Source organism: Salvelinus alpinus, chromosome 11 (genome assembly GCF_045679555.1).
Source record: "Salvelinus alpinus chromosome 11, SLU_Salpinus.1, whole genome shotgun sequence".
In the NCBI taxonomy this organism is placed as follows: Eukaryota; Metazoa; Chordata; class Actinopteri; order Salmoniformes; family Salmonidae; genus Salvelinus; species Salvelinus alpinus.
Genome location: NC_092096.1, coordinates 65,114,991 through 65,141,591, shown reverse-complemented (window position 1 = coordinate 65,141,591; position 26,601 = coordinate 65,114,991). Strand labels below are relative to the sequence as shown.

General features: G+C 43.5%; 1 protein-coding gene across 12 annotated transcripts in view; it reads right to left on the bottom strand.

The window, feature by feature from the left end:
* The window catches only part of LOC139534679 (calcium/calmodulin-dependent protein kinase type II delta chain), a 111,212-nt gene that overhangs the window by 40,274 nt on the left and 44,337 nt on the right, over positions 1-26,601 (bottom strand). For all 12 annotated transcript variants that reach the window (XM_071334033.1, XM_071334032.1, XM_071334031.1 and 9 more), the window contains exon 3: positions 6,119-6,178. In XM_071334033.1, coding sequence (XP_071190134.1) covers positions 6,119-6,178 — 60 coding nt within the window. The remainder of the gene's footprint in view (positions 1-6,118; positions 6,179-26,601) is intronic.

Sequence of the window (26,601 nt, the reverse complement as noted above, 5' to 3'; positions counted from 1 at the left end):
ACAAAAAGTTTCTATACGACTGTGACACAATACAGTACGTATAAATACATGTTTCCTGTTGAAATATGAACCTGCTGAGAGTTCAGTGAACTGTATTTGGAGCGCCTTGATACATGTCGTTAAATAACCCGATGTCCTACACTCTAAACATGAGGGGTTCAACCAGGGTTCTTCTTAGATTCTCAAAGTTCTCTGAAGAACCTTAGGGTTCTTGGCAATGAAAATCTCCCCCAAAAGGTTCTTCCAAGAACCCCATAGGTGGGGTTCATCGAGGAACCTCCTTAGTTGGTGGGGGTTCTTGCAGGAACCTCCTTAGTTGGTGGGGGTTCTTGCAGGAACCTCCTTAGTTGGTGGGGGTTCTTGCAGGAACCTCCTTAGTTGGTGGGGGTTCTTGCAGGAACCTCCTTAGTTGGTGGGGGTTCTTGCAGGAACCTCCTTAGTTGGTGGGGGTTCATCGAGGAACCTCCTTAGTTGGTGGGGGTTCTTGCAGGAACCTCCTTAGTTGGTGGGGGTTCTTGCAGGAACCTCCTTAGTTGGTGGGGGTTCTTGCAGGAACCTCCTTAGTTGGTGGGGGTTCTTGCAGGAACCTAACTGCCCAACAGAAACATGTGGATTTGAATTTAAAAGGACAGCAGGTACAGGCACTTAACTGAACATTGTAAAGATCTCAATATAAAAAGGTAAGGTTTGTCCCTTGTATGATCTAAACTAATATTGTTTTATGATGATACCGTCTATCTTTTCATATTTGTGCAAATCTTTCTAAAAACAGAAAATGGACACAATTCAATGAATATCAATCAACAAATAGCTAATAATGTGTAGGCTACAAGAATATGTTGAAGGCTAGCTGTATTGGGTGCAGAAGACTGAACTGCTGACTTTTGTGTCTGTGTCTGCAGGTATACAGACAAAGAGGCGTACAAAGGTATGTCAATTGGCATTGTTATGTTATGCAGATCATATGTACCATCCTCCTCCCTTACCTCTTCAATGAGTATCCCATAGGCCTCTACATTATGAACTTATAGCGGTTTCCCCACAGTTTCAATTTGAAGAACCCCTAAAGGATCGTCCAGGAACTGTTACTCTTTTTTAGAGCGTACAGCATCTTAATGCCAAGGGCTACACAGGTCACCATGCAGGAAACAGCCAGTCAGGTGTTACTGTCTTTCAATTGGTCAGCAGGACAGGTCGAGTGGTCAACAGGCCCAGCCAAATCTCGGTTCTATTCTTAGGGTTTTGGGTCTCTGAACAGGCGTCACACACACCCAGCTATTTTGGCCTGATCCTCTGCACAGATGAACACAACCCTCGGAGAGGGATGACCATGAGGAGACCTTGCCATGGTTGGTATGTTAGGTCTATTTGGTACAACCAATTAGCCAGCCATCAGTGTAATTAACACACAAGAGGAAAACGACTTCCCTGGGTGGTATTATACAGATGGATGGCAGTGACTGACCTTCAGAATGGAGCGAGGGAGAGAGAGATGGGGGTGAGAGAGACAAGGGGGAGAAAGGAGTTGGAGGAAAAGGGTAAGGTAGAGGTCAGGGAAAAATAAAACAGCCAGCGTAAAGCACGATAGAGGGAGGAGAAAGAGGAGGACAGGAATCCCTTTGGGTCCCAGTCGGAGATAACATTCCGCCTCCGAGGCATCTAACGAACCAATCGCTACACCAGCCAATCAGAGAATGAAACTGAGACGGATGACCTCAAAGAAGGAGGGATGGATGTTCAGACAGAGTAAAGATGGCATACTGTAGCAATATGGGAACTTCCTTCATTACACTCTTAGGGGGGGAAAAGGTGCTATCTAGAACCTAAAAGGGTTATTTCGGCAGTCCCCGTATGAGAACCCTTTGAAAAACCCTTGTTGGTTCCACTTAGAACCCCGTTGGTTCTAAGTAAAACCGTGTTGGGTTCCACGTACAAGCCTTTTCACAGCGGGTTCTACGTGGAACCCAAAATGGTTCTACCTGGAACCCAAAAGGGTTCTCCTATGGGGAGAGCTGAAGAACCATTTTGGAACCCTTTTTTCTAAGAGTGTAGAATCACTTGGGTTATTATCTCTATAGCTAGGCCCTTGAAGGGTAGGGTTTGAGACATCACCCTATGAGGGTACGGTATGAAATCTGACAGATTATTTAGACACTCAATAGGCAGGACAGTAATCCATCATGCTAGGCATCCTGTTTGATCTGACAATTAAATCTTGATGGTTGTACAATCGTCTCAAATAAAACTGCGTGAACTCAGCGTTACTCTGGATCCTGATCTCTCTTTTGACGAACATAAAGAATATTTAAAGGGCAGCTTTTTTGTACATTGCAAAAATGTGAAACTTTTTGTTCGAAAATTTTGCAGAAAAGCTCATCCATGCTTTTGTCACTTCTAGATTAGACTACTGCAATGCTCTACTCTCCGGTGACCCGGAAAAAGCAGTAAATAAACTTCAGTTTGTGCTAAATACGGCTGCTAGAATCTTGACTAGAACCCCAAAAATGTATCATATTACTCCAGTGCTAGACTCTCTACACTGGCTTCCTGTTAAGGCTAGGGCTGATTTCAAGGTTTTACTGCTAACCTACAAAGCATTACATGGGCTTGCTCCTACCTATCTCTCCGATTTGGTCCTGCCGTACACACCGACACGTACACTACGGTCACAAGACGCAGGCCTCCTTATTGTCCCTAGAATTTCTAAGCATCTCAGATGTAGGCAGGGCTTTCTCCTATAGAGCTCCATTTTTATGGAATGGTCTGCCTATCCATGCGAGAGACGCAGACTCGGTCTCAACATTTAAGTCATTACTGAAGACTCCTCTCTTCAGTAGGTCCTATGATTGAGTGTAGTCTGACCAAGGGGTGTGAAGGTGAACGGCAAGGCACTGGAGTAACGAACCGCCCTTGCGGTCTGTGCCTGACAGGCTCCTTTATCTCCACTGGGATTGTCTGCCTCTGACCCTATTACGGGGGCTGAGTCACTGGCTTACTAGTGCTCTTCAATGCTGTCCCTAAGAAGGGTGCGTCATGTCATGCCAGGCTTTTTTCGCTATACACGACTTGAGTGGGTTGAGTCACTGAAGTGATCTTCCTGTCCGGTCTTGCGTACCCTCGGGCTTGTGCGGTGGAGGAGATCTTCGTGGGCTATACTCAGCCTTGTGTCAGGGTAGTTAAGTTGGTGGTCTGTTGATATCCCTCTAGTGGTGTGGGGCTGTGCTTTGGCAAAATGGGTGGGGTATATATATATATATATCCTGCCTGGTTGGCCCTGTCTGGGGGTATCATCGGGCAGGGCTACAGTGTCCTTAACCCCCCCCCCCCCCCCCCCCACGTCTCAGTCTCCAGTATCTATGCTGCAATATTCTATGTGCCGGGGGGCTAGGGTCAGTCTGCCCCATCTGGTGTGTATCTCTCCAGTATTCCCATCTGGTGTGTATCTCTCCTGTATTCCCGTCTGGTGTGTATCTCTCCTGTATTCCCGTCTGGTGTGTATCTCTCCAGTATTCCCGTCTGGTGTGTATCTCTCCTGTATTCCCGTCTGGTGTGTATCTCTCCTGTATTCCCGTCTGGTGTGTATCTCTCCTGTATTCCCGTCTGGTGTGTATCTCTCCAGTATTCCCGTCTGGTGTGTATCTCTCCAGTATTCCCGTCTGGTGTGTATCTCTCCAGTATTCCCGTCTGGTGTGTATCTCTCCAGTATTCCCGTCTGGTGTGTATCTCTCCTGTATTCCCGTCTGGTGTGTATCTCTCCAGTATTCCCGTCTGGTGTGTATCTCTCCAGTATTCCCGTCTGGTGTGTATCTCTCCAGTATTCCCGTCTGGTGTGTATCTCTCCAGTATTCCCGTCTGGTGTGTATCTCTCCTGTATTCCCGTCTGGTGTGTATCTCTCCAGTATTCCCGTCTGGTGTGTATCTCTCCAGTATTCCCGTCTGGTGTGTATCTCTCCAGTATTCCCGTCTGGTGTGTATCTCTCCAGTATACCCGTCTGGTGTGTATCTCTCCAGTATTCCCGTCTGGTGTGTATCTCTCCAGTATTCCCATCTGGTGTGTCTCTCTCCAGTATTCCATCTGGTGTGTATCTCTCCTGTATTCCCGTCTGGTGTGTATCTCTCCTGTATTCCCGTCTGGTGTGTATCTCTCCTGTATTCCCGTCTGGTGTGTATCTCTCCTGTATTCCCGTCTGGTGTGTATCTCTCCTGTATTCCCGTCTGGTGTGTATCTCTCCTGTATTCCCGTCTGGTGTGTATCTCTCCTGTATTCCCGTCTGGTGTGTATCTCTCCTGTATTCCCGTCTGGTGTGTATCTCTCCTGTATTCCCGTCTGGTGTGTATCTCTCCTGTATTCCCGTCTGGTGTGTATCTCTCCTGTATTCCCGTCTGGTGTGTATCTCTCCTGTATTCCCGTCTGGTGTGTATCTCTCCTGTATTCCCGTCTGGTGTGTATCTCTCCAGTATTCCCGTCTGGTGTGTATCTCTCCTGTATTCCCGTCTGGTGTGTATCTCTCCTGTATTCCCGTCTGGTGTGTATCTCTCCTGTATTCCCGTCTGGTGTGTATCTCTCCTGTATTCCCGTCTGGTGGGTATCTCTCCTGTATTCCCGTCTGGTGTGTATCTCTCCAGTATTCCCGTCTGGTGTGTATCTCTCCAGTATTCCCGTCTGGTGTGTATCTCTCCAGTATTCCCGTCTGGTGTGTATCTCTCCTGTATTCCCGTCTGGTGTGTATCTCTCCAGTATTCCCGTCTGGTGTGTATCTCTCCAGTATTCCCGTCTGGTGTGTATCTCTCCAGTATTCCCGTCTGGTGTGTATCTCTCCAGTATTCCCGTCTGGTGTGTATCTCTCCAGTATTCCCGTCTGGTGTGTATCTCTCCAGTATTCCCGTCTGGTGTGTATCTCTCCAGTATACCATCTGGTGTGTATCTCTCCAGTATTCCCCTATGGTGTGTATCTCTCCAGTATTCCCATCTGGTGTGTATCTCTCCAGTATTCCATCTGGTGTGTATCTCTCCAGTATTCCCATCTGGTGTGTATCTCTCCTGTATTCCCGTCTGGTGTGTATCTCTCCTGTATTCCCGTCTGGTGTGTATCTCTCCTGTATTCCCGTCTGGTGTGTATCTCTCCTGTATTCCCGTCTGGTGTGTATCTCTCCTGTATTCCCGTCTGGTGTGTATCTCTCCTGTATTCCCGTCTGGTGTGTATCTCTCCTGTATTCCCGTCTGGTGTGTATCTCTCCTGTATTCCCGTCTGGTGTGTATCTCTCCTGTATTCCCGTCTGGTGTGTATCTCTCCTGTATTCCCGTCTGGTGTGTATCTCTCCTGTATTCCTATCTGTAATAATAATAGCTCCAGGACTGAGATAGACACAAGGCCACCCAAACCACTCTTCCTCCAATGGTCTCCCACGTTATACATTTTAGCACCAAGTCTTCTCATCGATAGACAAAGAAAATTCCCCCCCCCATATCATTGTCTTGTTCTTCCACCCCCCTCATCCTTCTCTTCTCGGCAAAGAACAAACAGTGTGAAAACAACCCCACCAACACCCAGTGTGATCGTCAAGTCTTACAGTGCCTTGGCCTCCGTGTGTCCCTTGGCAGCCCACAAGGTACTGGGAGAACGTGGGCGAGGTGTGGTTTTAACAGACTTTCAATGTTCATTTACCCAGGATCCACTTAAAAAACGGCTTTGGGGCGTATTAAGGTTGGATACCTTCAAAATGGGGATAGCCTACATGGGAGTGTGTGGAGGTTCATCCCTGAGATATCTTGGGGATGGACACATTGCTGTATTACCAGGTAAAAGGCTGGTCCTTTCTAACTCTTTTGTTTTTTAGCCATGGATGATGGGACAGTTTCCCTGGCACAGTGGGCTGGCCAGGACTGAGACAGACGGTCAAGTGTGTGTGTGGGCGCGCGCCCGCATGTGTATTACGGCATAACAGTGTGATTGTCATACTGCTACCAGTGAAGGGCCAGCTGGCACATTGAACAGCAAGAGGAGAGGGAAGAGGTTAAAACGGTCAGGGACAGGGGAGTGGAGGACAGGAGAAAGTAACGAGCCGAAGGTGGAACACTGATTCACAGATGTTAGAACTTGTACAGTATTTGACTAACCGATATTAGGGTGCTTGAGCAGACGACAAATCCTGGCCTCTCTCTCCAGCTTCTGGTGATCTATAGGAGAGACAAAACAGAAGGCGTCAGTCTGAGGCACACACACACACACACACACCTTAACCCCAAGGACTGTGTTCTCTCACGTTGTAGTTACGGAGTTAGTGTTATCTTCCCTTGGGTTGTAAGACAAGAAGCCTGATCCTGTTCTACTCCGGTTTTCACATAACTGTGACCACGCTAACTGTGACCACGCTAACTGTGACCACGCTAACTGTGACCACGCTAACTGTGACCACGCTAAAAAAGTATTCCATGTCGCTTCCGTGTTCCATTCCCAGACGCCAATGTAGCGTAAATGATACACAACGGCAATAGTACAAGCCGGTTCATGATCTGTAAATCCAGTAGGGTCAGATTACAGTCCAGTTTCCTGATACCAGAGTAATTGCTACAGTACTACAGTAAATCCCGTCACTTTCACCTTACAGCTGAATGAGATGAAGGGTCATCATAACTTCACAATCCAACATGATTCTTTAGGAACTAGATAAATGGTCAGTGAATGGCCTGTTTGAACAGTAGTGTTATGTAATCTCTGAGCTTTACACACAAACACAATGGACGGATATCGTTGCTCTGTATTCACCTTTACCCTCGCTCTTTTGTTTACGTGTTTTGATCATTCATCAGGTGTCTTAAGAGTGGAGCTACTAGACTGATGTCAGTGAACTTGGCAGTCCACTGTGAAATCTGGTTCCCCCACTTCAGGGAAGAGTAATGTTAGCATGCACATCTGGTGAGCTCATCTAGACAGAGTATTTACACACGGTTTATATTCATCATGCTGCCAACAGGATATCAGGTCACGGCAACACTTAGGACTGCTCAACGACCACTTTGCAATAATAACACTTCCATGTGTGAATTAAATGGGACGTGAGTTAATTGAGATGTCAACATCAAGTGCTATTCATTTTAACACGATACTGGTACCTCAACTGGTACCCCAGGGAACATTTTCATTTATTAAAAAGGGCAAGTATTTGAAAACCACTTAAACATTTAAATTCATCAAGGTTATTCACTACTGTAATTCCTCCAGGTGTTGCTTTCATCTTTCACGTGGACAACCGCTGCGACCAGTGAATTATTTGACATTAGTAAATTCAGCCGACAGAAACAGGAAATGAACCAAATTTAAAGTGTAACGCGGCGTGTCCTTCACAGCTAAATTAAAAGAGGTTTGACAAAAGTTGAGAAGGTAAATAGCCACACGGTAGCCCTGAAACCAAGAGGAGAGCTCATTTTGAACCCCAATTTGAAGAATTAATGACGGACTTGTTGCCGGCTAGTATGCTGGATTATTAATGTTTGATAAACAACTTTGGCATAACGACAAAAGGTTACCTGAGGGACGCTGTGTGAGTGAGTCAGAGGTAGACTGCAGAGTGTTAGGGACAAAGGGTTAGGCGAGCGCAGGGGGTTCTGAATAAAATAAAATTCAAGGTACGGGGCCTGAATGTTTATGTTACCTGTAGGCAGGGTTGGGGTCAATTCAATTTACATTCCAGTCAATACAGAAAGTAAACCAAATTACAATTCAAAACTGTCTTCATTGAAAAGCATTGAAATGTCAGTGTACTTCCTGAATTGACTGGATTTACAATGGAATTGACTCTAACCCTGTAGGTAGGCCATTGTCAACATGTGTAGAGATGAAGATCCCCTTTCTTGCTGTGACATTTGAAAATGTAAAGTAAAAGTGAATAAAGAAAGTGGTTCATGTTCAGGTTAGATACATGTGTTGTGTTAGGTGTATCCATGTGGAATTCCAAAGGCATCGCCATAGGCGATATAGGGGCGGCAGGGTAGCCTAGTGGTTAGAGCGTTGGACTAGTAACCGAAAGGTTGCAAGTTCAAATCCCCGAGCTGACAAGGTACAAATCTGTCGTTCTGCCCCTGAACAGGCAGTTAACCCACTGTTCCTAGGCCATCATTGAAAATAAGAATTTGTTCTTAACTGACTTGCCTAGTTAAATAAAGGTAAAAAAAAATAAAAAAAATAGTCAATTCTAGAGGGGGTGCACTGCCATCTTTCACCTGCAGAGTGCGCTCTATGGTTCAGAACAGGTGGACAGGCAGGTATTGGGAGCGTGTGTGACTGGGTCAATGACCAAATCCTCATCAACTCTCTAGGTTAATGCCAGATCAATGCTACAGATATGTCAGTGAACGTGTGTGTGTGTGCACGCCTAGGTCTCATCTGAGCCATATTGGACAATGCCTGATCCATTGTGAGATTTTTCTGGAGACCACATGCTATTTTTAGGACCTATGATGCATTTGTGCAGCTCTAATCCACTGTCAGACGTAAACTTCACAGGGCCTGGAAGCTTTCCCATCCAATCGGACTCAAACACCATAATCCTACACACACCAATCGGATGTCTTTTCATAGCAGCCACATTTCCATTTCTCCAATCAGGTTTGCTTTTACAGGCCTGTAATCTGTGCTCCTCCAATCAGATGTGCTTTTCTACGGTTGTAATCCCTGCTACTTGAGCCAGATGTGATGCGGTAGCCTCGCTAATGAGCTCTCCAATCACGTCTTGTTTTACAAACGTCTAATCCCAAATCTCACCAATCAGATGTGCTTTTACAGGGCGGTAATCCCGATCGCCGGGCGGACTTTGACGTGCTCCCATTCTCTCGCGTCGCCACCTTTCTCATCCCAAGGCGGCATGCTCCCAATCTGTGACGTAACAGGATTTATAGCTGCTCACTCATCACCTCCAGTAGTTCAACCTCAACCCTCCTCAGTCTTCTTCTTATTCATCATCATCATCATCATCCCCGGGGAAGGACTGCCCGTTCCATGATCTCGCCATCACGGTTGACAACTCCATTGTGTCCTCCTCCCAGAGCGCTAAGAACCTTGGCGTGATCCTGGACAACACCCTGTCGTTCTCAACTCACATCAAGGCGGTGACCCGTTCCTGTAGGTTCATGCTCTACAACATTCGCAGAGTACGACCCTGCCTCACACAGGAAGCGGCGCAGGTCCTAATCCAGGCACTTGTCATCTCCCGTCTGGATTATTGCAACTCGCTGTTGGCTGGGCTCTCTGCCTGTGCCATTAAACCCCTACAACTCATCCAGAACGCCGCAGCCCGTCTGGTGTTCAACCTTCCCAAGTTCTCTCACGTCACCCCGCTCCTCCGCTCTCTCCACTGGCTTCCAGTTGAAGCTCGCATCCGCTACAAGACCATGGTGCTTGCCTACGGAGCTGTGAGGGGAACGGCACCTCCGTACCTTCAGGCTCTGATCAGGCCCTACACCCAAACAAGGGCACTGCGTTCATCCACCTCTGGCCTGCTCGCCTCCCTACCTCTGAGGAAGTACAGTTCCCGCTCAGCCCAGTCAAAACTGTTCGCTGCTCTGGCACCCCAATGGTGGAACAAACTCCCTCACGACGCCAGGTCAGCGGAGTCAATCACCACCTTCCGGAGACACCTGAAACCCCACCTCTTTAAGGAATACCTAGGATAGGATAAAGTAATCCTCCTAACCCCACCCCTCCCCCTTAAAAGAGTTAGATGCACTATTGTAAAGTGGTTGTTCCACTGGATTTCATAAGGTGAATGCACCAATTTGTAAGTCGCTCTGGATAAGAGCGTCTGCTAAATGACTTAAATGTAAATGTAAATGTAAATCATATTCTGACCCCATTTTGTTCCTTACACCTTTAGTGAGTAGCTCTAGTGGGGATAATGAACTCCCCGTGTTATTATGGTATTTCATTTCCGACATGAGGATTTCAATTGACCTACACAGAGAGACCATGTAAACGTCAATGTTTTTTTCCCCCACAAACACTCAACAAAAACATGATTTGCAAGATCGAACTTGAAACCCCTATGTAGTTCCTCAATCCGACTACCATAAATGATGATGTCAATCAGATGATGCATTTGGTCTGCAGCGTCATAAACGTGACACACAAAGAGCCGGACTCGTCATCCTTCTCTCATTAACAGCTTCAGGTGGAGTGATTTTAAAATGAGCAACACAACTAAAACAGTGTGGTGTGATTCGCCCCAGAGCTGACCTATTTAAACGTTAGTCAGCCCCAGATGAGCAGAGAGAGAGAGAGAATGCTGTCAGGCCTGAGAAACAGGGGCAGCAGCTATTTTCATTGCAATCAACCCCGTCCTCAGTCACTGACATGATGAAAATCTAGCACATCTGGTACCGCTGCTGCCCTCAGGTCCAGTCGATTCTCAGTCCCCAACGCCTTGAAGAGGCCAATTTATCAGTGTCTTGACCTGTTAGGATCATTAATTATGATGATCCTCTTAAGGATCGGACCATTTTTTAAATTATCACATAAAATGACATACCCAAATCTAACTGCCTGTAGCTCAGGACCTGAAGCAAGGATATGCAAACAATTTGGAGTATGTGGAAATGTAAAATTAATGTAGGAAAATATAACACATTAGATCTGGTAAAAGATAATACAAAAGACAAAAAACATGCGTTTTTTTGTACCATCATCTTTGAAATGCAAGAGAAAGGCCATCATTTATTATTCCAGCCCAGGTGCAGTTCATTTTTTGGCCACTAGACTGCAGCGGTGTATACGTGCAAAGTTTTAGACTGATCCAATGAATCATTGCATTTGTTGTATCAAGACTGCAAACATGTGCCTAATTGGCCTATTAATAACTTTAAGTTCATAACTGTGCACTCTCCTCAAACAATAGTATGGTATTCTTTCACTGTAATAGCTACTGTAAATTGGACAGTGCAGTTAGATTAACAAGAATATAAAGCTTTCTGCCAATATCAGATATCAAATCAAGTTTATTTTATATAGCCCTTCGTACATCAGCTAATATCTCGAAGTGCTGTACAGAAACCCAGCCTAAAACCCCAAACAGCAAGCAATGCAGGTGTAGAAGCACGGTGGCTAGGAAAAACTCCCTAGAAAGGCCAAAACCTAGGAAGAAACCTAGAGAGGAACCAGGCTATGAGGGGTGGCCAGTCCTCTTCTGGCTGTGCCGGGTGGAGATTATAACAGAACTATGCCAAGATGTTCAAAATATTCATAAGTGACAAGCATGGTCAAATAATAATCATGAATAATTGTCTATGTCTATGTCCTGGGAAATGTTCTTGTTACTTACAACCTCATGCTAATCGCGTTAGCTCAACCATCCCGTGGGGGACCCACCGATCCTGTAGAGGTTTTAAAGCGCATTTCCCTCATGCCATTCCTTCCCTGCCTGTTGCTGCAGAGCTAGGCTGAAGGTGGGGTGTTGTGATGGCTGAAGCAAGCCCAATGGTGACGAGCTGGGTACAGCATCCTCTTAAAGTTTCAGGAGAAATTAAAATGGGACCAGGATTCCCCCACCCCACTTCCTCTCCTTCTTCTGGGCGACTTCACACCAGACTGTCGGCCTTGGCAGCACAGTCAGACTGATTTAAATAGGGAGCCAATTATTTTCTGGAGACAGGCAGCGAGAAGAATAAAATAAATAAAAGGACTAAAAAGAAAAACAGCTCAACATTAAAAGCGAGAGAGGACGTTTGTGCAAGTCACCCTGAAATTATCAGAGGACCCTGGGTAGTCCCTCATTAGAAGACAGCTTCAAAAGCAGACTGGTCCATTAAAATAAAATGGGCCATCATTTATCGCAAGAAGATAGTCTTTACAGCACTTTGTAAGAGAAACCGATAGCCTGAATCAATTGCCATTGAAACTAGGCAACAGCATGCACCACAGTCAGTCTTATAAACCCGATAACGCGGCAGGTAAGTATGCAAGTGAAGAGTGGCACACACACACACACGTGTGTTGTCGGCTATACAGCCGATTACACACAAATGTTCCTCTTAAATGACATGCTGACCGCACCGCTCGCAAAACAAATTTAAACATGTTATTCAAGTATTGCGCGCACCAACCAACGAGTGTCTGCGTTGCCAAGCGCTAAAATAGAAGTCAGTTCTATTTGTGACGCTGAACGCAGCATTGGTTTATAGAAGCAGATACCCACGGGCCATCTCCTCATTGGTTTTACCCACCTGGGTGATTGAAAGATGAACTGAGTTCACGTGGTAACTATTAAAGTTAGATGCCAATCGCCATATAAAGTCCAAAGAAGAAAAAGCCTGGAAGGAGGAGATGACTAGAGACGATTCAGTTGACTGTTTTATGTGTGGATTAATTGTCGGAGTAGAGGACATTTGTGCATTTCAGGTAAAATAACAACAATATTTATATCCCAGGACAAATTAGCTAGCAACTGAAAGCTAGCTAGCTAAATTGCCATAAAATGTTTAATGCTTTTCGACCTGTGCCCAAATTAATATAATTGGTTCAGAGTTTGTTTTGATATTTGAACCTGCGTGTCTTGACAGCTTTTGGTGTGGGGCGACAAAATCAATTTGCGCACCATTGAGCGCGGCCGGTTTGGGTAAGATGTTAAATTAACTAGGCAACTTTTTTTTACAATTTGTAAATCCGAAAAAAAAGTCTGCCAAGCCCTGTCCGGCTAGATTGAACGATATGCATCTTCTACAGCTCTATTGAAGGGACAGGCACTTGTCAGTCAAAGTGTGCGGTGACAGTGAAACACTACTGGTTTGACAGTCTGTCTGTCCGCCTCCTGGGTGTGTGTGTTGTGTACTCTGTGGTTGCAGTCAAATGTCTTTACGCGGAGGGAGAGAGCATGATGTTCCTTCGTCTATGCGAGTCAATTTCCACGTCCCATTCAATGTGGTAATGATGAGTCTAAATCCACTTAGCCTATTGTTTTCTGGAACATTCATTTATGTTCTTTAACGTGCAGGGTACAACATTAATGATAGCCCGCCAGGGCCAGTAAAAACGTGTGTGTTAGCTGATAATGCCCCGAAAACGAAGCTCACGCTTCAATGGGGTAGAAGTCTGTGAGTTGTTGTGGTTCTGTATAGCCGGCTAGCAACAATTACAGATAAACTTCATAGTGGCTTCTTTCAGCACATTCATTTATTTTATTTTGCGTGTTTCATATGCAGCCACGCTGTGCTGGCGCACAGGCTTACTGTGCTTTGATTGACGAGCAGCAAGCTTCACTAGTTCATAAAAGGTGTTGAACTGACAGAATAAAGTCGATCTCATATAGTCTTCCCATTCATAACGTAGTTATTTATATACGTCCATGGCATCGCATCAGGACAACTAAAGATCTAATTTGTATTGTCGATATGAAATCCATCAGGACTTGCCAGACAGTGACGTTTATGTGAGTGATTCTTCAGTAACCTACCGAATCGCATCGGTAAGATATCCGTCCTAATTTGCATTCTGGTAGGCTTTTTAGCGATCATCTGCAGATAAATTATTAAAACAGTAGATGAAAATAGCGAATCCTCCTCACTGCAGGAACAATATGTAGGCTAGTGGAGAGAGCACCTCACTCTGGTCCAAAATATGATAGAAGAAAACAGATTGAATTGTTTTAAAAAGCTAATGAAACTTGTATGTTATGTTCAAAGACATTGATCTAGGTCTACTGATTTAATCAACATGTTGACAATGGACTAGTCAACTACTGTTTTCTGTGTAGCGAAGGCCATGATTAACACCTGCTTCATTCTTCAGTCATTCCTGTATTGCAGATAGCCGACAAAATGGCTCTTAAATAGGAAGCTTGAAGCCTGTGGAAGTCAGCAGACTCTTACAAGATTATTTAAGAAGAAATTTGTGGGACAGTTGTTAATCAAGCATTTTTTTTAAATAAATGTTATTATGCAATTCACAAAGAGAGTAGCAAACACCTGTTGACATTCTTTAATTTAACTGATGCCGTTCTCGCTCTTCTCTTAACACCATGGTCACAAATTAATGGAGCATCTCTTCTGTTTACTTAAGAGACCAATTTTTCCATTTGAAATAGTGCCATCACACAATTTTTTAGATTTTAAATGTAACCTTTAATACATTTAAGATAATTTTGGCACTTTCTGATTTAATAAAATACATAATTGTGGCAAATTCATATCTTGCAGTAAAATACTTTACTGTTAAGAGAAGACACATTAAATGAGGTTTAATGTTCTCTTAGAAAACAGTCCTGACCTTGGCCTAGACGATATCCAAAACTAACAATATGCTGGATTCATACATTCTCACTAATTTAAATTGTAAACACAATACCATAACACATTTTTCCAATCTGGGAGGTAAACTCAATAAAGTATTCAATAATTGATGGAATCAAGGCGTTACAATGTGCCAGAGGCCACCAAAATAGAGCAAAAATTCTTAACCGGGGGGGACATGCCCCCCTGGGGATCCTGGCGGTCTACTTTGTCTATTTCTATTTGGCTGACACACACACACACGAAGTCAGGCATTTCCCTCTACCCCTATCCCCTAAAGACCAGAGGCTAGCTCCAGATAGACGGGCACTGGAGCGGGCACACCCTTAGCCTCATGATATGGCGATGATGACTCTGATAAAAGTAGTGTTTCGATGATGTGCTGCTCACCCCAGTGTGTGACGTCACAGAAGCCTAAGACCCTCTTTTGCGGATTCATACGCTGGCCGCTCTACAGCTCACGCCGACATTATCATCATTATCATCAATATTAATCTGTGCAGCAGATTTTACAGACCCTGGCAGACCAAGGGCAATTATGTGATGAGACCAGAGTAAAGGAGAGAATCTGACAGAATCCCCACCAGAACAGAGACATTACAGAGATACAGAATGTAATCCTGGCAAATTCTGCATGCACACCGTGATGGTCAGTGCAACCTACAGTACTTGTTATGATAGCCCATTGGACAAAAACAACCATGACTGGAGGTCACACACACATACATAAAAAGGACCGGGGGGGTCCGTATATAGTATGTCTGTCAAATGAGTCAACTAAATATGGAGAGGAACAGATTTTGCTAGTGTGTGTGGTCTTAGTCAACGAACTCCAGACCCTTGGCAGGAACAGGTAGTCAGTGCACATGTCACTAATACCAATGTGTGTGTATTTGTTTGTGCGTGTGCCCCCTTCTCTCTCCCTCCCTCTAATCTCCTCAATAAGGGTCTGATTCCCAGGGGTGAGACAGTCTGCTACACTGTTCACTGACTTGTTTATGTGCATACAGTCTCTGTCAGACAGACCCACTGTCAGACATAGGCCCCGAGGACATCCAGGATCAATGAACACAGCCTCCTTAACACAACACTACCTACTATCCAACACATTATATCCCATACGGTCTGAACGTTGTTGCCCAGTGTTAAGTTACCCAAACTGTTCTGAGCACATACAGTACCAGTCAAAAGTTTGGACACAGCTACTCATTCAAGGGGTTCTTTATTTTTACTATTTTGTACATTGTAGAATAGTCAAGACATCAAAACTATTAAATAACACATGGAATCATGTAGTAACCAAAAAAAGTGTTAAGCAAATCAAAATATATTTTATATTTGAGATTCTTCAAAGTAGCAACCCTTTGCCTTGACAGCTTTGGCACACTCAACCAGCTTCACCTGGAATGCTTTTCCAACAGTCTTGAAGGAGTTCCCACATATGCTGAGCACTTGTTGGCTGCGTTTCCTTCACTCTGCGGTCCAACTCATCCCAAACCATCTCATTTGGGTTGGCGTTGGGTGATTGTGAACTATGGTATTTTACCAAATAGGTCTATCTTCTGTATACCACCCCTACCTTGTCACAACTGATTGGCTCAAATGCATTGAGATAAGAAATTCCACAAATTAACAAGGCACACCAGTTAATTGAAATGCATTCCAGATGACCTCATGAAGCTGGTCCATATGTGTTTTACTTATCGTTTTGAGGTCTTCATTATTCTACAATGTAGAAAATAGTAAAAAATAAAGAAAAAACCTGGAATGAGTAGGTGTGTACAAACCTTTGACTGGTACTGTATGAGAGTATACAAGTGCTAAACCTACAGTGACATACACACCTACAGTGACATAAAATGTTCTGTAATTACCATAATGACAAAGATGGAGGATGTATTAAGGCTACAGGCACATAAAGACAGTTTTGCCATCAGTATGATGATTATATAACAACAAGGTGTGTACCGATACCACAGAATGGCCAGGGGGAAATATTATGCAAAACAAAATGGCAACCTGTTTCAGGCAGAGAGAAAGATGGGACACACAGAGCTACAGCTTTGAATAACAAACAAATGTGTTACAAAATGAGGAGATGGAGGGATGGCAGGAGGTAGGGATGAGGGGGAGAGAGCAGTCAAATATCCTATCTGGAAATGGTTTGTGAGTGGGTAAATAAATGAACAAACAAGCAAATGAGTGAATGAATGAACTAACCAATTAAATTAATGAACTAATTATTAAATGAAAGAACATGTTAAAATAAATGCAGGAGTATGTTACGCAAAAGGCTGTATACGTGTCTGTAGCAGTTGCAGAAATGGCTCTTTCCTAAACCCTGATATTGATCCCCAGTCACGTAGAGGCAGGAGAGTTGTCCCTTGTTCAGTATTCAGCTCACACTCAGGTAGTCCATCTCAGTCGGGTCTCCCCAGGCACAGACACTGAACACCAGTCCTGCTCCACACACAACCTGCACGCAGACACGTACTAACACACCTGCCTAACCCACTTAAAAAGCACACACACACAGGTAAGTAAAACAAACACGCTGCCCGGATGCGGCTAAAGCCCTAATCTCCCCTCCATTCTAAAGAGTATCTTCCTCTCTCATCACCCTGAGCCCTGGTCCAAACCGTCACATCGACACAAACCAGACGACCAACTTTTTCAAAGACCACACTACACAATAGCAGTGCTGGCTGAAATATGGGAGTGGTGGTAACACACCATCCTGACTCACTGCTTCTCTCGGCTGTGTTGCCAAGGCAGCGAAAATAAAGTGTTGCAAAGGGTGGTCCTTAAGTCTAGACTGCCACTTCCACCTGCAATGTGACAGACAGCAGGTATCAGAGAGGAGGAGAGGAGGAAGGAGAGAAAGAGGAGATGGGAAAAGAGGCAAAGAGATAAAAAAGGTGGACACAGAGAGAGCGAGAAAGGAGGAAGGAGAGAGAGAAGAGTGGAGATACAAAAACTAGGGCCCTATGAAATCTGGTTAAAAAGTTAGGTTAGCGGTCATGTGACTGCAAAGATTGCAAAACAAATGACCACTGGATTGACACACTTAATCATGATGTCCTTCTGCCAGGTCAGCATAGGCTACTTTGTGGTTAATATTTCATTGAGAAGGTTTTTGGGAAAGCCTTTCCATCCAACAACAGACAGTTATCATTCATCGCTAATGGCTACACAGACTGTAGACATGACATACGAGCACCACACAGACAGGGCCATTCCTGTACCCTTCCAGAAAGTTGCAGGAAAAAACTAATCACTGATGCATTTTGTTCATGTCTTAAGATGAACTTGGGCAAATTAATGCATTTTCTAATAAGTTCAATACTTTTAGTTGATTTCCTACTAGTTTAATACATTTTAGAATTTTGTTGAATTCTGTTTTAATGTTTGGGGGGAGTAGGTGAGGAAGAGAAAGAGGCCGTGCTGACCGAGATACATGCTGGCCATTTCAGAGTGAAGCACATGATTGCCAAAATCACCCTACGCTTCTGACGGGGAATTGTCAAGGAGGTGGACAGCTGGGCAAGTGAAAGAACCTTTTGTCAATCAATCACATTCTATTATATGTGAAATGTTTGATTTCAATGAACGTCAGAGAGAGCACACAATGTTAAAATGTGTCGCCTTTTGATTAAATCAAATTTTGTCACATGCGCCAAATACAACCGGTGTAGACCTTACAATGATATGCTTACTTACAAGCCCTTAACCAACAATACAGTTAAAAAAAGAGAAAGAGAAAAGAATAACAATTAGAGCAGCAGTGAATAACAATAGCTGGGCTATATACAAGGGGTACCAGTACATAGTCAATGTGTCAAGTCTGTGCTAGAAAAACAGTTCTGTAGTTTAGCATCTGCTTCATCTGACCACATTTTTGGAAAGACTACAGTATATGTAATAATTGTATATACAATATGTCTGATTATGTACCATGGAAAAAATAATTTGTAAAAAATAAATAAAACAAACCATTGGTGACAGAATATAACCTAGTCTACGCCCTCTCAAACTTCTGGCAGGCTAAAGGTCTAGTCTGCCAGAAGTTTGAGAGGGCGAAGACTAGGTTATATTCTGTCACCAATGGTTTGTTTTATTTATTATATACAATGTTTTTTTTCCCATGGTACATAATCAGACATATTTCAATATCTTACATTGTCAATAGATATCGCTTTCCTACCTCCAAGTACGGACGGGAGCCGCAGCTGTTGACTGAGATAATGTAATAATTGTATATACACAATTACATTGTTTAACTGTAGACTTTCCAATGTGTGATTGACTTAGTGTTGTTGTTTGTCTACTAGTGTTTGTTTATTGCTATTTTTGTATAACGTACACCTGATGTGGTGGAAGTTGTCGAACCAGATCAGAACGTCTTTGAGTACTACCTTCAGGCACGGACTGAGAAGGACGCAAGGTTTTTGACCCGGTAAAAATGATTGTCTGCTGTTCATTTATTTTCTATCCCTCCAAGAGATATGTAAGAAATGTATTTGTAATATAATTGCATGTATTCCTGTCATCAATCAAGGTGAGACTGAACATGGACAAGGCGCAGGAGAAACAGAACGAGAGCTATTTGCACACAAAATAACCTGAAGCTAGTTTTAGTTGTTTCCCTAACACTGATATTTCTTCCTCGTTGTCCTCCTAGGGTTACCTCGGTGGAAGCCAACAATCTTCTACAGTTGGAGTAGTTGGACGCCCGACACTTCAGTGAAGCTCAATAGGCAAGGTATGTTAAGCTTTGGTTGACATTTGAGAACGCAAGAAATGGAAGTTATGCTAAGCTTATAAAAAAAAAAAAGGTATCCCGTCCCCCAGAACCAGTGAGTTCGGATCAGTCTGATTCTCTATGCTCTGAGTCAGAGGGGAACCAGCATGAGGTAGGCTATACCTTCCAAAAGTGTTGAAAGGTACATATTTAGAACACTGCGCTAATCGTAGCCTTGTAGTTAGAGCGTTGGGCCAGTAACCCAAAGGTTGCTGGATCGAATCCCCGGGCTGACAAGGCAGTTAACACACTGTTCCCCGGGAGCGGGAGACGTGGATGTTGATTAAGGCATCCCCCCGCACCTCTCTGATTCAGAAGGGTTGGGTTAAACAGCAGGAAAACACATTTCAGTTGCACAACTGACCAGGTTTTCCCCTTTCCATCAAATGTTCTCACAGTAAAGTGTAACCTGTGTGTTTGCGTCTCTGTCTCCTACCCTGTTCCCTTTAACTCTGCTCCTGTTCTCCAGGACCTAGAGGTTCTGCCCAACACCCGGATCCACCAAATGTGCTCCATTACCAACCACCCTCCAACTTTTCATTACATCATCAATAGTTACTGTTGTCATGATCTGCTAAGAAAGTTCTTGCTCTATCATACTGGGCACTTAATATGTGAGATACACAGACTAACTAAAAATACTCGCACTGCAAACACTCAAAACAAAGAGAGCAGCAGTATCTGGACTTTGCAGTCTCCTTCTTCAAGTCCCCCTTCTGAGACTGACTGTTGAGAACAAGGGACAGGCAGAAGCTCCCACCCACACAGCAACCACCTCTATATTCCACACACCAGAATTCAGTATTTTAGTCTGATTGCAATGTGAGTGCACAAAAAATAAAAATGTGATAAATGAAAGACACAACTTTACTAAAAACAATCCAAGTGTGTATTAAAATCTTAAAGATTAGCAGGTTGGTTTTCACAGCTGTTTCACAAGGTGTTCATTGTTGTAAGTTATCCTTTGATGGTATTCATTTGTTCCACATTATTCAGTGTTGTATCCTAGGACCTACACACAGTTGAAGTCAGAAGTTTACATACACCTTAGCCAAATACATTTAAACTCAGTTCACAATTCCTGACATTTAATCCTAGTAAAAATTAGGTCAGTTAGGATCACCACTTTATTTTAAGAATGTGAAATGTCAGAGTAATAGTAGAGAGAATTATTTCTTTCAGCTTTGATTTCTTTCATCACATTTCCAGTGGGTCAGAAGTTTACATTAGTATTACATTAGTATACTCAATTAGTATTTGGTAGCATTGCCTTTAAATTGTTTAACATGGGTCAAACGTTTTGGGTAGCCTTCCACAATTTGTTGGGTGAATTTTGGCCCATTCCTCCTGACAGAGCTGGTTGAACTGAGTCAGGATTGTAGGCCTCCTTGCTCGCACACACTTTTTCAGCTCTGGCCACACATTTTCTATAGGATTGAGGTCAGGGCTTTGTGATGGCCACTCCAATACCTTGACTTTGTTGTCCTTAAGCCATTTTGCCACAACTTTGGAAGTATGCTTGGGGTCATAGACCATTTGGAAGACCCATTTGCGACCAAGCTTTAACTTCCTGACTGATCTCTTGAGATGTTGCTTCAATATATCCACATAATTGTCCTTCCTCACGATGCCATCTATTTTGTGACGTGCACCAGTCCCTCCTGCAGCAAAGCACCCCCACAACATGATGCTGCCACCCCCGGGCTTCACGGTTGGGATGGTGTTCTTCGGCTTGCAAGCCTCCCCCTTTTTCCTCCAAACATAACGATGGTCATTATGGCCAAACAGTTATATTTTTGTTTCATCAGACCAGAGTATATTTCTCCAAAAAGTACGATCTTTGTCGCCATGTGCAGTTGCAAACCGTAGTCTGGCTTTTTTATGGCTGTTTTCGGAGCAGTGGCTTCTTACTTGCTGAGCGGCCTTTCAGGTTATGTCGATATGGGACTCGTTTTACTGTGGATATAGATACTTTTGTACCCGTTTCCTCCAGCATATTCACAAGGTCCTTTGCTGTTGTTCTGGGATTGATTTGCACTTTTCGCACCAAAGTACGTTCATCTCTAGGAGACAGAACTCGTCTCCTTCCTGAGCGGTATGACGGCTGTGTGGTCCCATGGTGTTTATACTTGCGTACTATTGTTTGTACAGCTGAACATGGTACCTTCAGGCGTTTGGAAATTGCTCCCTAGGATGAACCAGACTTGAGGTCTACAATTTTTTTCTGAGGTCTTGGCTGATTTCTTTTGGTTTCTCATGATGTCAAACAAAGAGGCACTGTGTTTGAAGGTAGGCCTTGAAATACATCCACAGGTACACCTCCAATTGACTCAGGCTAATTGACATAATTTATCAGAAGCTTCTAAAGCCATGACATAATTATCTGGAATTTTCCAAGCTGTTTAAAAAGGCACAGTCATCTTAAACTTCTGACCCACTGGAATTGTGATACAGTGAATTATAAGTGATATAATCTGTCTGTAAACAATTGTTGGAAAATGACTTGTGTCATGCACAAAGTACATGTCCTATCTGACTTGCCAAAAACTCAACCACAAAAGTGTAATAGAGGACTACTGAAATGATATTATTTCAGTGTAGATAAGGGAAGGGCAGGTTAAAATAAAAACATGACAGCCAGACAAGCCAGTGTGTATGAATCCAACGGATTTGCACATGAATAGAGTGGAAATGAGCTGACTTCGTGATCTGTAAGGTAAGTCACTTTAATGTGTCAAGCAGATTGCTACGTTTTGGAAATGGCAACATAAACATGTAATGTTGAAGACATAGATTTCATGTTGTAATGTTAACAAGGTACCCAAAAGTAGTTTGAATTCATGTTTTCATTTCATTAGCAAAACAAAAAACGTGTTTAAACAAGCAAAGTTGCCGTGGAAATCAGCCGTTTGCATGGCGACGATGAAAAGAACGGCATTTAGGCTGTAATGATCTCCAAATTGTTAACCATTAGGTAATTACACCGTTGATATGGCAACGGGCGCTAATAGTTTATCGAATACCATTGTGACGTAGAGGGGGACACTAGTTGGCCTGGGGGACATTATTTGGCATGACAGGCCCTGCAATAGGCACCATCAGAATAGCTACTGCATTCAGTGATGACTAAAATATCCACCACCGGGAACAAAACAATAACAAGGTGTGAGAGAGAGAGAAGACAGACAGGAGAGAAAGAAATAACTGACAGAAATGGAAAAAGAGACCGACAGTGAAGAGCAAGAGACTAAGACCAGGCGCAACAGTGGACAGACACACACAGACAGAAAATGTTATACATAGATAAAGAACGACTGAAATAGACAAATGAAACAGACACACAGAGAGCGCGAGACAGAGAGAGAGAGCTGTGTGGCAGCCTCAGGGCTCTAGAATAGCTGTGGCAGGAATAGAGTTGTGGGCGGCAGTGTACGACGGAGATAAGACACCAAAATAACACCCCGTCAGTGATCCCAGCGTGAGAGGAACACAGAGATTTACACAGACACAAATGAGAGGGGTAAAACAATAGTTCTGGTGTAAAAGCCTTCATACCCAGTAGTTCTGGAGGAGCAGGAGGAGTGCACGGAGGTGTGGGTATTGTATTGTTGTCTGTAACTGATGATTTCCAGTGCAGCCCCAACACACCACAGACATCCACAATGATCATAGCAGTCAGCATTAGCTAACAGGAACACAGCTAACAGAATAGCTACAGTAAATCATCACTGTTTAAAATACATTAGTTCTACATAAAAGACAAGTGCATGGAGCTGAAGAAGTATGTCATATAACAGTACTTCAACGGGACATAAAAAAATCATATTTCACAGACACACACTGGTGGTACGGCAACTGGTCGGCATCGGATGTTAAAGGGGGTGCTGTTAGCACTTTATTTTTTTTGACATTGCCAAATTAAACTGCCTAGTAGTCAATTCTTGCCCGTACAATATGCATATTATTGTTATTATTGGATAGAAAACACTCTCTAGTTTCTATAACCGTTGGAATTATGTCTCTGAGTGGAACAGAACTCTATCTACAGCACTTTCCCTGACAGGGAGTGAGATTTCAGAAATCTTGGCCTCTGGTCCCAGGTCAGTTTTAATGTCCCTGTGAATGCTATGAGGATACAAACACTGCCTACACCTTCCTCTAGATGTCAGTAAGTGGTGACAATTTGAATGGAGTCGATTGCGCAATCAGGGCCCGTATAAAACAGAAAAGACCGGAAGTAGCTTTCTTTTGGATCCTGCGCTGGACGCATGAAGGGCGTCGGACCGACCCCTTTCCAAGCCTTGGTTTAGCCAGTAATATATCGCCGGTCATGTTTTTACTTGTTATAGGTGTTAAAAACATCATAAGGTAGTTAATTTAAACCGTTTTATAGCAATTTATATCAGTTTAGTGCGATTTTGAGGCATTTATTTGTGACCCTCTTCCATGAGCTGGGCACGTTTCCTGTACATACCGAACGTTATTGGCCATTTCGACGGGACAAGAGGACATCTTTCGACCAAAAGACGATTAGACCGGAGAAAGGATACATTGCCCAAGATACTGATGGAAGAACAGCTCACAGTAAGAACTATTTATGATGATAAATCGCTGTTCTGTTGAAAAACTTTAAACGCATATATCGCCATTTTGTTATGTGTAGCTTCGCTTGGCGGACCCGGTATTGCACAGTAAGGATAATTTTTGAAATGTAAGTCAGCGATTGCATTAAGAACTAATTTGTCTTTCGATTCCTGTCAACCCTGTATTTTTTAGTCAAGTTAATGATTAGCTATCGATTAGACTAGATCACTCTCAAAAATAGCGCCCGACATTTTCAGGCCAGTTTTGCTACTATTCTCATTGTATAACCACGTTTTTTTGTGGCTAAATATGCACATTTTCGAACAAACTCTATATGTATGTTGTAATATGATGTTACAGGACTGTCATCGGAAGAATTCTGAGAAGGTTAGTGAAAATATTAATATATTTTGGTGATCATAACGTTATCGCTCCCGTTGCCTTAGATTCATGCTGGGGTAACGTTTGCACATGTGGTATGCTAATATAACGATTTATTGTGTTTTCGCTGTAAAACGCTTAGAAAATCTGAAATATTGTCTGAATTCACAACATCTGTGTCTTTCCATTGCTATGCTTTGTCTATTTTTATGAAATGTTTTATGATGAGTAAATTGGTAATACACGTTGCTCTCTGTATTTATTCTAGTCGAGTTGTGATGGTGGGTGCAATTGTAAACTATGATTTCTACCTGAAATATGCAAATTTTTCTAACAAAAACTATCCTATACAATAAATATGTTATCAGACTGTCATCTGATGAGGTTTTTTCTTGGTTAGTGGCTATCAATATCTTTATTTGGCCGAATTGGTGATAGCTACTGGTGGAGAGAAAAAATGGTGGACAAAGAAAAATGGTGTCTTTTGCTAACGTGGTTAGCTAATAGATTTACATATTGTGTCTTCCCTGTAAAACATTTTAAAAATCAGAAATGATTGCTGGATTCACAAGAAGTGGATCTTTCATCTGGTATCTTGGACTTGTGATTGAATGATATTTAGATGCTACTATTTACTTGTGACGCTATGCTAGCTGGTGGGGGGTGGGGGGTGGGGGGTGCTCCCGGATCCGGGGTTCTGACTCGTTAGAAGTTAAGGCGCTAGTGGGTAGTGCGTACGGAACAGTACATCACTGTGGCCAAGCTTCCTGACATCCAGGACCTATATACACTAGGCTAGCTAGTGTTAGCTAATGCTGACTGCTATGATCATTGTGGATGTCTGTGATGTGTTGGGGCTGCGCTGGAAATCATCAGCTTGTTACAGCTTGTTACTTTTTCATTCCAAGATGGCATAGCAGTCAGACGTCCTTTTGTCCTCGTCTTGTCGTGTCCCGTATGTATGTATGTATGTATGTATGTATGTATGTATGTATGTATGTATGTATGTATGTATGTATGTATGTATGTATGTATGTATGTATGTATGTATGTATGTATGTACAGTGGGGAGAACAAGTATTTGATACACTGCCGATTTTGCAGGTTTTCCTACTTACAAAGCATGTAGAGGTCTGTAATTTGTATCATAGGTACACTTCAACTGTGAGAGACGGAATCTAAAACAAAAATCCAGAAAATCACATTGTATGATTTTTAAGTAATTCATTTGCATTTTATTGCATGACATAAGTATTTGATACATCAGAGAAGCAGAACTTAATATTTGGTACAGAAACCTTTGTTTGCAATTACAGAGATCATACGTTTCCTGTAGTTCTTGACCAGGTTTGCACACACTGCAGCAGGGATTTTGGCCCACTCCTCCATACAGACCTTCTCCAGATCCTTCAGGTTTCGGGGCTGTCGCTGGGCAATACGGACTTTCAGCTCCCTCCAAAGATTTTCTATTGGGTTCAGGTCTGGAGACTGGCTAGGCCACTCCAGGACCTTGAAATGCTTCTTACGGAGCCACTCCTTAGTTGCCCTGGCTGTGTGTTTTGGGTTGTTGTCATGCTGGAAGACCCAGCCACGACCCATCTTCAATGCTCTTACTGAGGGAAGGAGGTTGTTGGCCAAGATCTCGCGATACAAGGCCCCATCCATCCTCCCCTCAATACGGTGCAGTCGTCCTGTCCCCTTTGCAGAAAAGCATCCCCAAAGAATTATGTTTCCACCTCCATGCTTCACGGTTGGGATGGTGTTCTTGGGGTTGTACTCATCCTTCTTCTTCCTCCAAACACGGTGAGTGGAGTTTAGACCAAAAAGCTCAATTTTTGTCTCATCAGACCACATGACCTTCTCCCATTCCTCCTTTGGATCATCCAGATGGTCATTGGCAAACTTCAGACGGGCCTAGACATGCGCTGGCTTGAGCAGGGGGACCTTGCGTGCACTGCAGGATTTTAATCCATGACGGCGTAGTGTGTTACTAATGGTTTTCTTTGAGACTGTGGTCCCAGCTCTCTTCAGGTCATTGACCAGGTCCTGCCGTGTAGTTCTGGGCTGATCCCTCACCTTCCTCATGATCATTGATGCCCCACGAGGTGAGATCTTGCATGGAGCCCCAGACCGAGGGTGATTGACCGTCATCTTGAACTTCTTCCATTTTCTAATAATTGCGCCAACAGTTGTTGCCTTCTCACCAAGCTGCTTGCCTATTGTCCTGTAGCCCATCCCAGCCTTGTGCAGGTCTACAATTTTATCCCTGATGTCCTTACACAGCTCTCTGGTCTTGGCCATTGCGGAGATGTTGGAGTCTGTTTGATTGAGTGTGTGGACAGGTGTCTTTTATACAGGTAACGAGTTCAAACAGGTGCAGTTAACACAGGTAATGAGTGGAGAACAGGAGGGCTTCTTAAAGAAAAACTAACAGGTCTGTGAGAGCCGGAATTCTTACTGGTTGGTAGGTGATCAAATACTTATGTCATGCAATAAAATGCAAATTAATTATTAGAAAATCATACAATGTTATTTTCTGGATTTTTGTTTTAGATTCCGTCTC